The sequence below is a fragment of the Thermobia domestica genome, chromosome 10, assembly GCF_964235325.1.
Source record: "Thermobia domestica chromosome 10, izTheDome1.hap1.1, whole genome shotgun sequence".
In the NCBI taxonomy this organism is placed as follows: domain Eukaryota; kingdom Metazoa; phylum Arthropoda; class Insecta; order Zygentoma; family Lepismatidae; genus Thermobia; species Thermobia domestica.
Genome location: NC_137463.1, coordinates 5,880,888 through 5,893,576, shown reverse-complemented (window position 1 = coordinate 5,893,576; position 12,689 = coordinate 5,880,888). Strand labels below are relative to the sequence as shown.

The following is a 12,689-nucleotide window of genomic DNA, read 5'->3' as shown; positions in this document are numbered from 1 at the left end:
AATTTATAATAAAGATTATAGACAGTCTTGTAAGAAGTTGTAATTAGTTTGTGTTTAAGATGGACACAAGGCCTTTTTATCATAAGCTCTTTTTTGTGGGTAGGGGAGTATTTTAGCTGTGCTAATTTATAATTGCTGCTCACGATGATCTCTATATTTACTGTACTAGCTCCCTTTGACATATATTAATATATATATATATACGAACGGCTCAGGGAATACAATGGTATGTCACATTTTCACATTTTCTAACTGCCGAATAAATTGGAAAATAAGATTCAACATTCCCATTCAATTCAATGCAATGACATACCGAACAAGCTGCCCCTGACATCTACAGTTATATTCCCGAAATTAAACTACCTACATACTCATCTGTGGTTCGATCGCAACTCAATTTCATCGGAAGTGGCGCTTAGCATTATGTTACCCCGAGCCATACGAGCCATACATATATTACACACTTATACAGAAATGATATTCTTTGCTTTCTGTGTTTGTCTAGTACATGCGTTCGCAAGAGAGAAATGAACATTATTGCTGTAAAACACATATATTGGAAAAATGTAAACAAAAGGCTAACACACCGCAGAAAACAAAATTACTCCTTTAGAAAGTACTTTCGGAGAACACTATCTCCATCTTCAGCCTAGTCACGATTCGAAAAGCATTTAAAACATGGAGAGAAATGGGGATGGGTAAAATTGGTTAAAAAGGATTTAAAGTATGTGAAGCGTAATTTTTCTAGTAGGACATAAACAGATATTAATAGTAACTCACTTGTTACTGTTCACTGTTGATCACTGCTTTTTTTTATTACCTTCCACGTGGTGGAAATGAGTTCTAAAAAGACAGCTCCAAAACGCATTTATATCTCCTTTATCTAAATTGAGTGTAGGATTCTCTTTATGTATGTAATAGACTTGTTTAATTTTTCGTTTAGCTGTTGTGTTTGCTTTCTGTATCAAACATGAATTAGGAATATTATGATTATTGTCTTTGAGACGAGATGTCAATCTGAATAACTGTTGAATATGCTCAGCTATTCTAGTACAAATATTCCTTTTTGAAATGAAATGAAATTTTTGAGTTTTACGTCCCACGATTATGCTGGTTAGGCTAAAGGAGACGGTGATGATGAGAGATGAATGAAATGGTGGAATGAAGAAAGTGGGAGGAAACGGGAGAACCCCGAGAAAACCCACGCACACGGTGTTTGTCCACCACAAAGTTCACTTGGCGGGAGAGCTCCTTCGTGGCTAAGCGGTTAGCGTACGCGCCTTTGGCGTGGGAGACCCGGGTTCGATTCCCGGCGGGAGCTCATGTGGTTCGGATTCCACGTTAATCAGTAGGTCCACGTCTCATATAGCCTCGCTGCTGAACCGGACGTTAAACTCAACTCAACTCAACTCACTTGGCGGGAGCAGGGTTTGAACCCGGGACACCAAGCACCAGAGGTGAACGCTCTACCACTGAGCCACCGCGGCCCCACAAATATTCCTTTTTGTTTGACCTATTTGTCACATTGACATTTAACCCGATAAACACCGCTACTTTGCTGGGGATTAGTAAAAAATGTCGTAAAATTTGTAAATATTTTTCTATGGATTTCAGAGGAACTTCTGAGGCCTTGATGTTATATTTTTGCAGTATCCGAATAGCTGAGCATATTCGCACATCGAAATCTCGTAGCTTACAACAGTTATTCAGATTGACATCTCATCTCAAAGGCAATAACCATAATATTCCTAATTCACGTTTGGTACAGAAAGCAAAAACACAACTGAACGAAAAATTAAACAAGTCCATTACATACATAAAGAGAATTTTACACTCAATTTAGATAAAGGAGATATAAATGCGATTTGGAGCAATTTTTTACTACTCATTTCCACCGTGTGGTAGGTAATAAGAAAAACAGTGAGCAACGGTGAACAGTGTCAAGTGAGTTACTATTAATATTGCTTATGCCCTACTAGAAGAATTCCGCTTTGCATACTTTAAATCCTTTTTAACCAATTTTACCCGTCCCCATTTCTCCCCATGGTTTAAATCCTTTTCGAATTGTGGCTAGGCTGAAAATGGGCATTGTGTTCTCCGAAAGTACTTCCTAGAGGAGTAGTTTGTTTTCTGTGGTGAGTAGTAGCCTTTTTTTTCTTCACATTTTTCTAAATATTATCACCGCTCGCAACACAGTGCTAACATACATTGAGAGTTTAATGTATTAATAACCTCTGAGGAAGCTAGCAGAGTAACTACTGCAATGATCGTCGGAAATAACAAGTTAAAATAAATACAAGTAAATCTCCCTCCTACTCATCTCTAACCAAAGAGAAGGATGCAAATTTGTAAATTTAATTCACACAATCTTCCTCAAAGTACAGCATTAAACAATATCTAATATTGAAATTCTTCTCTAGCAGACAAACTAAAATCTACTTGCTCCTTGCAGGTAACCTTGTTACTCTATAACGTATTATATGGTATTTCAAAGATTTGATAATAAAAATGAAAAAAGAACTAATTTCTAGATATTATGAAACAAACTCATTTTAAAATCGATCTTTGCACATACATTAACATCATATCTTATCTGAATAGATTTTACAAAACAGAAAACAAAAGCGCTTGCATTCCTGAGCTGCTTTAAAATGCATAGTACACAGTACCTCAATAACTTGAAAGCTGTTGGACATCATAGCTATTAGCATGTTGATGAGTACAATAATGGAAAGCACATGGTACGCCATGAAGAGGCCTTGACCAACGATTTCAATGAATGTATGGGGCTCCACCAATTCAGTGCTCTTTGGCGAACTGATACCAAATAACGACCAAAATAAGGTGGCAAAAGTGACATCTAACCTGGAGGCAGAAGGAGACAATGCATATTCACACACAACAACAACAGAAAAAAAGGACAGAAGAATAAATAAATAATAAAAAATAAACACTAAACAAAGAGAGAAACAGATAGTTGTTACGCGCTGCACCATGCAAGAGAAAAACTTGTTTCTTTTCACTTTTTTTTTAGCATAGTTTATTTGTTTTTGTTTTGACATTTGGAGAAGGTTGAAGCAGTTAGGAAGGAACACTTTTATTAAACCTGATTCACATTAAAAAAAAAGTTAAAATAAACATTGCCTTGTGACTCCAACGTTGTCTCTGGTTGTGTGACAGGAAAGCAGATAATACCTTTTACACACCTAAAACATCTCAAACACATCTTACGAAGTTTTCTTATGATCACTTATAATTGTCACATCCATGAATAAAAAAAAATATTTAGTACAATTACACAATCCGTGAGTTGTAGTTTAGTTTCAGTATGTTTCCGTTTGAAGCCTCTCTTAGCAGCTATTTTAAAAAATGAAAAAAAAAAAAAAAAAAAAACTGTCTACAATAAATTCTACTTACTGCTTTTAGAGATGAAATTTTGATCCCAGACAGAGATATTCCTCTGCTCATAATAAAAATAAAACGTGAACGCCCCTTTTTCCTTTTAACTCATATATTAAAGAATTCTGAAACACATGTTTAATTATTTCAAATAAATAAATAAATAAATGAAAACTTAAATACAAAATTTTCATATTCTAAACTTAGGGATCACTGGGATACAAACATCTTATTATACAATAATTGCAACTTCCATCGGTCTCTTTTCACATCGAATTTCCAAAAATCCTTCTTCCTGTTTGGTACCTTACGTCACAAATTGTATGTACTGTACAAAACTTAAAGTTTCTAGCTTAAGAGGCCCTATCACGGCGAAATTAGAATACCGCTAATTTTACAGTAACTATGTAGTATCTTCAAATAAATAAAAGATAATCGAAAAGTGGAACAAGACAATATTATTTTACATGAGATACCGTTATCACGACTCACTTATCTGCTTTCGATTTCCAGCCATTTAGAAAATCGACATTTATTTTCGAGTTTCTAAATGGCTGCAAACGGAAACATACTAGGTGACTCGTGATAACCGTACCTTATGCAAAATAATATTATCTAGCGCGGTCTTGTTTCACATTTTGATTATCTTTTATCTACTTGAAGATATCACATAATTACTGTAAAATTAGCGGTATTTTAATAGGTCTCTTAAGCAGTTTGGTTTTAGCGTTGATCAGTCAGTCAGGACTTCTTATTTTACATATAGAGATTATAATGATATAGCTGGAGGATTTCACAAAATGAAGTGGGATTAAACATAGGATGAAATGGAAATAATTTGAAAACGATATTTATCCAATACAAAGCGACAAGGCTGGGATAAAAACTGGAATCTTATGCAATCTATCTATTTCTAATTCAATATATTCCACCCTACGTAGAAGAGATGAAATCGATATGATGCGTTCATTATTCATGAAATAAGAAAATAGAATCTACTGGAATAAATTTAGTAATGGGTAAGAACAGTACAATATAAACTCTATTTGTTGATGAAGAATTAAGTTCATATAAGCAACTCAAGATTAAGAAAAGAAATAGGCAATATTTAGATGAAGGAATAGGACTAAAGAAATGTAAGTGATGTGAGAGTTAATATTAATTTAGAATAATTTGAGGAAGTAAGTAAAGAGAGAATTTAATTGTAAAATAATAATAATAATAATAATAATAATAATAATAATAATAATAATAATAATAATAATAATAATAATAATAATAATAATAATAATAATAATAAATGATGTGACAGAATAGTGACAGCGCTGCATATGTTAGTGTAAGTTGTAACATCGTAGAAGAAGGTTTGGCAAATTTAGCTTATCTCAAAGCTAAAGCTTATTTTGGCGTCTAATTAGCGACAGAAAGTTTACAATTACCTGTAGGCTGGAATTTAGCATATTAAACTGAATGGTGCAGTTTTTTTTAGTAATATTGTATAGTTCTCGTACTAAGTGCAAACAGTTTCAAGTGATTAAGTACTAAGCAACTAAACAGAAAGATACTTATTCTTCATCAGAAAGAAAGACTCTTATGATACATTCATATATAGATAAAAGTATTATTATGCGTTATAAAGGTAGAGGAGGAATATTTAGAGAGCATCGAAATGTGGTGATAAAGGAAGATGGAGAAGATAAAATGGACAGAGAGAGCAACAAACGAAGATGTTTTAAAATCTATGGGAAAGACGAAAATCCTTTTAGCCAGCATCCTTTGTAAGAAGATCAATTGAATTGGACACATCTTGCAAAGAAATTGTCTTCTTCATACCGCCATAGAAGGAAAAATCGAAGGGAAGCGAGGAATAGGAAGAGAGAAGAACACAACTGATCGATGATTTGAAGAATGAAAGAAAATATTGGGAGTTAAAAGAGGAAGCTGAAGATAGAGAAACGCGGAAGAAATATTTAAAGACCAAAATCTAAATAACAAAATAATAAAAATAAAATAAATGCAAATAAAATACTCATTAGTCCCAGAACCTGCCAAAAGGCAAAATACTTAATAATAACTATAAAGATACTGCCATAGTACGGTATCAAAACATTACACTGTGTACTTCTTGTTTTAAGTTTCCGTACTTGGTTAACAATTAGGGTCTGTGTTGGTTGTGAATACTGAGATATGTAAAAGGTTTTATCTGCTCTCCGTGTCTTGTACAGGTAACCACTGAAGTAGAAGGTACATGTAAAATGAAGAGGGAATAATCAGTATTTCTTTTGCAAAAGGTGACAATTAAAACGCAAAGCTGAGTGAAACTGGCAAGCTTCGTCGTATTTTAATTAATAAAGTTAACAATCATTTTCTCTCGTTTTAGTAACATAAATAGTGTAAACAGTTTCAACCATATTTTTCTTTCTACTAAAGTAAGACTCAATTCATTACTATAAGCCATTGCAATGTAACTTAAGAACGTGAAGAATAATACACGGTTTTTATTTTCTGTGGATCCGTTGACATTTTATACTCAAAGTGTGTGCACAGATTTGAATGCCTTCATTTTTTAAAAGAACTTTTATCTTTTAATAATATTTTACCTTTAAGTTTACGAAATATATTTATTAAATAATTTACACAGAGTTTTTCATATATATAATGGTAATTTTTTTCTTGTCTCGTTATGGCTAAGTGGCTAACATGATGTATTATAGATTCCTGTGAGATTGATCCCGCATTCGATTCCCAGAGATGAACCAGAGAAGTGGCTTGGATCACCCTTTAAATAGTAAATTACGTTTCTCATATCCTAAGTGCTGAAGACAGACATTAAATTCCAAATTTCCAACAAACCAATAAAATTTATAGTTAAAAATAAACACCTGTAAGATATATATTGTGGGCTTATCTAACTTCCACAACAAAATTGTAAACCCACAACAATTTTTTTTAAAGTAAACTTGTTCATTCTACCTTAAGATTGATATAGCTTAGTTTTGAGTATAGTCACTTTTTGACTGTGATTTCAAGAAAAATTCATGTAATAGTCGAGTAATGATAATGTTTTCTGTAACTAGAGTGAAATTATGATCTCGTTTTATACGTATTTTTATAATTTTCTGCAGATATGACATTGACATGTTACTTATTTTAATTCAAATAAATTCTTCCTTGTCCCCCTTAACTTTTTATTACATCAACATATCTAGAAAATCCTAGATAAACTACTGTGTATGTGCAAACAGGTCTTCTCGGGTTAGCAGCCAGGTAGATACTGTTGTATCTTGCAACGTTGCGAAGACTGACATTGTCCTCAGGCGAGTATGATGGCGTAATGGAGTGCGTGGAATGTATACTTTATGTGTGTGTGATTGTTCTTTTCTGATTGGTGGATGAAATGGCGGCTTCTGATAGGTGCTTGAAATGGCGGGATATGATTGGTGTCCATGTTTGGCTCAGTTGGAATCCTGTGTCTCTGTTAAGTACTGTTTGCAATACGTTGCCAGAAAAGCTTCAATGGATATTTTACTGTGAGAAATGAAAAACAAGAGTTCGGAAAATTATGATTTTTAAAGTATGTTTAACACACTCTTTGAGTATAAACATACCCCACGGTGTGACAGAAGATGAAAAACATACCGTTTGAGTTACTTCGTGAATGTAGTTCTATATATTATCCTTAATGAAAAGTTGTAAAATTTGATACAAATATCTAACAAAACAGGAAATACTAAGAGTTTTAAAGATATTCATAATAGTTTGTTATAAAATAGACGAACACAATGCTAATGTGTCTAGATTCAACCGTTCATTAAGCTTTGCGTTTGCCATGGACCAAGGTATTTGCAACAGATGAAACAGTGTTTGAAGAGATACAGAGAGAGTGCGGCCTGCGCTGAGGTACCTCCACGATCTGAAAAGACCTGCTCATCATGGCTATAAGCATGTTGATCATAACAGTCACTGCCATGATAAGATAGGCGCCAAGAAGGGCCTGACCGACCCACTGGGTGAATATCTGGTCCTCTCGATCAGCTAACTCTTTGATGGGAATCTGGCCAAACAGCGACCACAGCAGCGAGGTGTAGCTGGCGTCGATGCTGAAACAGAAGGGAAATCAAGAGAAGTTCACGACCAGTTCATGTGGCCGTGACGGATTAATTTACACTAAAAGCTCTTCTAAGTATACTAAAACAAGTACTCTCAATACTACTGTTTATAGTTACTATAATCTGTAGAGAGGATCGTCAAACTACAATATCTTCGATCAGAAGGGGAAGACCTATAAATATTGTGCTCTGAAATGTAATTTCTTAGCATTTGATGTAAATACTTCCAATCTTTTGCTGTAAGTATACTGAAAACAGAAGAAAGCCAGTGAATAAGTCACAAAAGAATTGCAGTTGACTAACGAAATTTTATGTACACTACCTACTTCATCTTCTTAGATACGAAATAGAACATTGTAAAAGCTGATGAGCTATCCCAGCTTGAAGTGTAATTAAAAACCAACAATTTCTTAAAGGCAAGTCCAACAGAAAACGGTGTATTTTCATCAGAGATTAACAATCTTTCATTGATCTATACAATGTGTGTGAGAAAAGTAATGAGACTGGCAACACTGTGGGCAATCTGGCAAAGTTGTGTCTACCGGCCTGTGCTAGACCGGTTTATTTATTCCTTCCACCTCCGCAGTCCGAGTTACAACTCCGTACAGCTAACACATTATTTTTGACAGCGCCTTCAGTGAAGTTGTGTTTTTGTTGTGTGTTACAGAAATGGAACATCGGAATTTAGAGCAACGTTGTGCAAAAAAGTTTTGTGTTAAACTTGGTGAATCCGCGAGTGTGACTTTTGAAAAGTAAAATAGGCCTATGGAGAACATTGTTTACCAAGAGCACAAGTTTTCCGCTGGCACAAATCATTTTTGAAAGGCCGAGAACACGTTGAAGATGAACCTCGTTCAGGGAGAACTTCAAAAACTGACAAAAAATTGAACGTGTAAGGGCTCTTGTGAGATCAGACCGTAAGGATAATGAGTGAACAGTTAAATTTAAACACTTTCACCGTACATTAAATTTTAACAGACGATTTGAACATGCGAAAGACTTGTGCCAAAATGGTGCCGGAAAACCTCACAACTGAACTGAAGGACAATCGAAAAAACGTGTACGTTGATCTTCTTGAGAGGATTGCCAATGACCAAGAATTCTTCAATTGTGTGATCACAGATGAATCCTGGATATTTGAGTACGATCCTGAAACAAAGCGGCAAAGCGAAAAGTGGCACACTCCGTCATCTTCTCGGCCGAAGAAATGTCGAATGAGCAAATCAAAGATCAAGACAATGCTGATTTGTTTTTTGGCAGTAAGGGTATTGTGCACAAAGAATTTGTTCCACCAGGACAAACTGTCAACCAAGTGTTTTATAAAAGCGTCCTTGAAAGGCTCAGGAAAAGAGTGATTCGTGTGAGACCAGACATTGCAGACAAGTGGATGCTTCATCATGACAATGCCCCGTGTCACACTGCCATTTCCATCAGTGAATCTTTGACCCCAAAACGCATCACTGTTGTTCCTCAACCCCCCTATTCACCTGATTTGAGTCCTTGTGACTTTTTCCTTTTCCCGAAATTGAAACATGTTCTAAAAGGACGTAATTTTGGAACTCTGGAGAACATTCCAAAGGCTGTGGTCGACCAGTTAAAAGCCATACCAGTTGAAGACTTCCAGCACTGCTACCAAGAATGGGAACAACGACTCCACCGGTGTATGGCTGTCCAAGGGAACTACTTTGAAGGGCATAACGTTGTTGTTTGTAAAACATAAAAACTTTAGTTAGTACAAAATCAGTCTCATTAATTTTCTAACACACCTCGTATATTAAAATGCTAGGTTTATATGTTTGTGGCCGAGAAAAGTTTATATGTTTTTGAACGTTTATATGTTTGTAGCTAATTCTTTTGACAATATCTCGGAAACTACAAGCTTTAGAAAGATGCCGTTTTCACTAATCGATTGAACATTTTGTGTAGATTGTTCAGTTCTAATTGAATATTTAAAAAAGTGGCTGTTATTTCTTTATTACATTTTTTAGGGGGACACTGGAAGTGTTGAAATTTTAAAAAAGCATAATATCCTGCAAGTTATACATTTCAACACCACACATTTGTATACGGGGTTAATATATCCCTTCGCTGTTTGTTTAATGAAAAATGAAGGATAACCATTTCTCCAGTCTAAGATAAATCTTTATTGTTTGGAGTGTTTTGCCGAATGAACACAATATATCATTGACATTATAATTAATTGTGTGTGTAATGTATTTGCTTATTAATACTGCATGCAAGAAGAAAGAAAACACTGATCATACATGAATTAAAAACTCCAACCGAAAGTAGGCTCAAATCTTGCAAACGGTACGAGATATTGAAAAATAATCGGATAAAATCTCCCCTTTATGATACCCCTTGACGATTTTTATGAAGACGTCTTTCACTTGTGTCTGTAAAGGGACATGCATAGATGTTGTGATGAATGACAAGGAGATTCATGCTCATATGTGAATGATGCGCTGTGTAGAGAGCGCAGGTTCAGCTAATAAAGAATAAACTTTTTTACAACTGAAGATTACAAATTCCACATATTTATCAGATGACTACAATTAATTTATGAATGCACATTTGTTTTGTTCATAGTTTGGAATTTTTTTGAGTAAATATTTACGTATATATCTGTGGATCTCTAAGTAGATCTCGACTTTAAGAGAACACTGTTTCTGATAGGTGGCATCATGTTGAGCTAGTATCAAGATTTTGAGCTCACAGGAAGTTGAATCTCTGTCTTTTCAAATACCACTACAGAAATACATAATTAACTTTATTGCAGTTTGAGGCTCTGTTCATGACTGAGAAACATTAGGTGTTTTTTTTTTAGTTCTTGGTCTCGAACAGAAAATTTTTAAAGTATTTATTTATATTAATTCCGGAAAACGGCGAATGTTTAGCAGAAGGGGTCCAGCCATTTTATTTTTTAAAAAATATTACAATTTCGATGATTTCTGTTCACATTAGGTTAGTTTAGTTGAGGTTAGGTTAGTTTATGTTAGATTACTGCTGGCGTTTATTTATTGATTCATTTTAGAGATGTTTTATTAAATGTAAATGGGGGAGATGTTAGTGTAGGGTTCCAACATAGTTTTCGAAAAAATGATAGAATTTCTTTTATTTCTATTAATATTAGGTTAAGTTAGGTTAGATTTGGTTACGTTGTGTTAGGTATGAGTACTTAAATCATCCATTTCTCCTGTAAATTTTGTATTTTTTTTTACGTACTTCCAGCCCCCTTCTGCTAAACATACTCTCGGGAAATGTTCATTATATTTGGTTGTTATTGCTTGATAGAAACAACGAACACTTTACAGTAAACAAAATGGCGTTGATATACATACTAATCATATTATTTTGTTCGACTGTATGAAATGTATTAATTGGTATATATGTAGAGTTTTGCCTAATTTCGTAACTTATGGACTGACTTTCTTCGTAATGGCTTTAATAATATATATACAAACATGCTAATCTTTTTTAAGTTTAAGAAACACCAGTGCATATGAAGAGTACAAGTAAAGAAAGAAAATGTGCTTTATCCACATTCTAAATCTCCTGGCCAGACGTAATTCTGTACGAGAACTCATTAGCACTTCTTTTGTTTTCGTTTACGTAAAATAATAATAATAGTTAAAAAATCCTCCAGCACCTAGAGTATTCATATTATCACATTGTTTCCTCATATTATAGCACTACTAGCAGTTTTACACAAGATATTAATTAACTTGTCAAATAAGTAGACAAAGTACGCTGGTTTTACTGTGTTATTTGATGATAAAATAGAAGATAATACCATATACGAGCCTATGTGTAATCTGTTAATTTTAGATGGGTATTAAATACAGAGTCCGCCAGAAAAATGTATACACTCTTTGTCATTCTGTTTCAGGATACTGGAATTGACAATTGTTCTGAAATTTAAGTCTGTTGTAGTACGGTTTTTCGCTCAACAGATGTCGGCATTGTTTCCAGTTAAAATTATGTTGTAGTACGGTTTTTCGCTCAACAGATGTCGGTACTGTCAGCATGGTTAGTGATATAAGAAAATGGCCGGTTTCACGCTTGACGTTCGAGTAGCTTAGGTACGTTTTGAAGTATTTTATCAAGTTTGGGAATGCCATCGAAGTACAGCGTCAGTGGAGAGGGAAGTTTGGTACTGAACCACCAATCCGCCTAACAATCAAACGCATTGTTGACAAGTTTGATTGTGCATGTGCATGTGCATCGGTCTCCATTGATACATTGACCACTCGTCATTCTGTTAAGTACTTGGTCACCAACGGCCAACATTTTGCACATCTTATGTAAACATATGCTTACTTGAAGGTTTGGAACACATGTTTGAACAATAAATTAAATGGAATTAAGAAATATGATATATAGATTTTTCCTTAAACAGTTTATACATTTTTCTGGCGGACTATGTATTGACATTGTTCATTCATATACCAGTTAATGAAAATTTATTACTTGTACAAGAAACAATTAATTACTTATTTTTCTTTAAATTATGTTTTAAGCTATGAGGCTAGTATTTATGTAAAGATACAACGTAAGCTAAGTCGAATTTCGTATCGTATTTTCCAATACATCTTCCCTTCACTGTTCAGTCACCCTTCATTGTGCGCCTTCAATGATAGAAGAATTTTGTTGGACTTCTACATTTTTGACAAACAAAAGAACTAGTTCTGATCTAGCTTTCCTAGTAGACTAAACACTTCATAATTTGTTATTGTTATTCAAATTAACTATTTCTGTGTGTAATTAATCTTGTTCATGATGCTAGAACGTACCTAGTATATTTTGTTACACAAAATTCGATACAAACCGTAAATTTGGACTAGACTAGAATTAACACTTATTAGATAACCAGTGTCGGATTAACCCATCTGGAGGCACAGGTAAAAAAAAAAAAAAAAAAAAATGTGGCCCCAGCTGACTTCACCTAATACGTTTGTGTGAAAGTACAGTAGGAATGTTAAGGGACTATGTTTCATATTTTAAGTCATATTTTATCTAATGATGATGATTGTATTTTGTATAATTCTTTTTAGATAGCCAGTTGAGATTTTGATCAGAGGGTAGGGCCCCGTCCACCTAGAGGACCGGGGCTACAGACCCCCTAAACCCCTCCCTTAATCCGGCCCTGTAGATAACTGTAACTAAACTGAAAATTCACGT

At 34.3% G+C, this 12,689-nt stretch overlaps 1 protein-coding gene across 1 annotated transcript in view; it reads right to left on the bottom strand.

The window, feature by feature from the left end:
- LOC145662910 (transient-receptor-potential-like protein) overlaps positions 1-12,689 on the bottom strand; it is a 191,529-nt gene that overhangs the window by 46,542 nt on the left and 132,298 nt on the right. Inside the window, exon 12 of the mRNA XM_081728915.1 lies at positions 2,670-2,865. Within this exon, the coding sequence (XP_081585041.1) occupies positions 2,670-2,865 (196 nt within the window). The remainder of the gene's footprint in view (positions 1-2,669; positions 2,866-12,689) is intronic.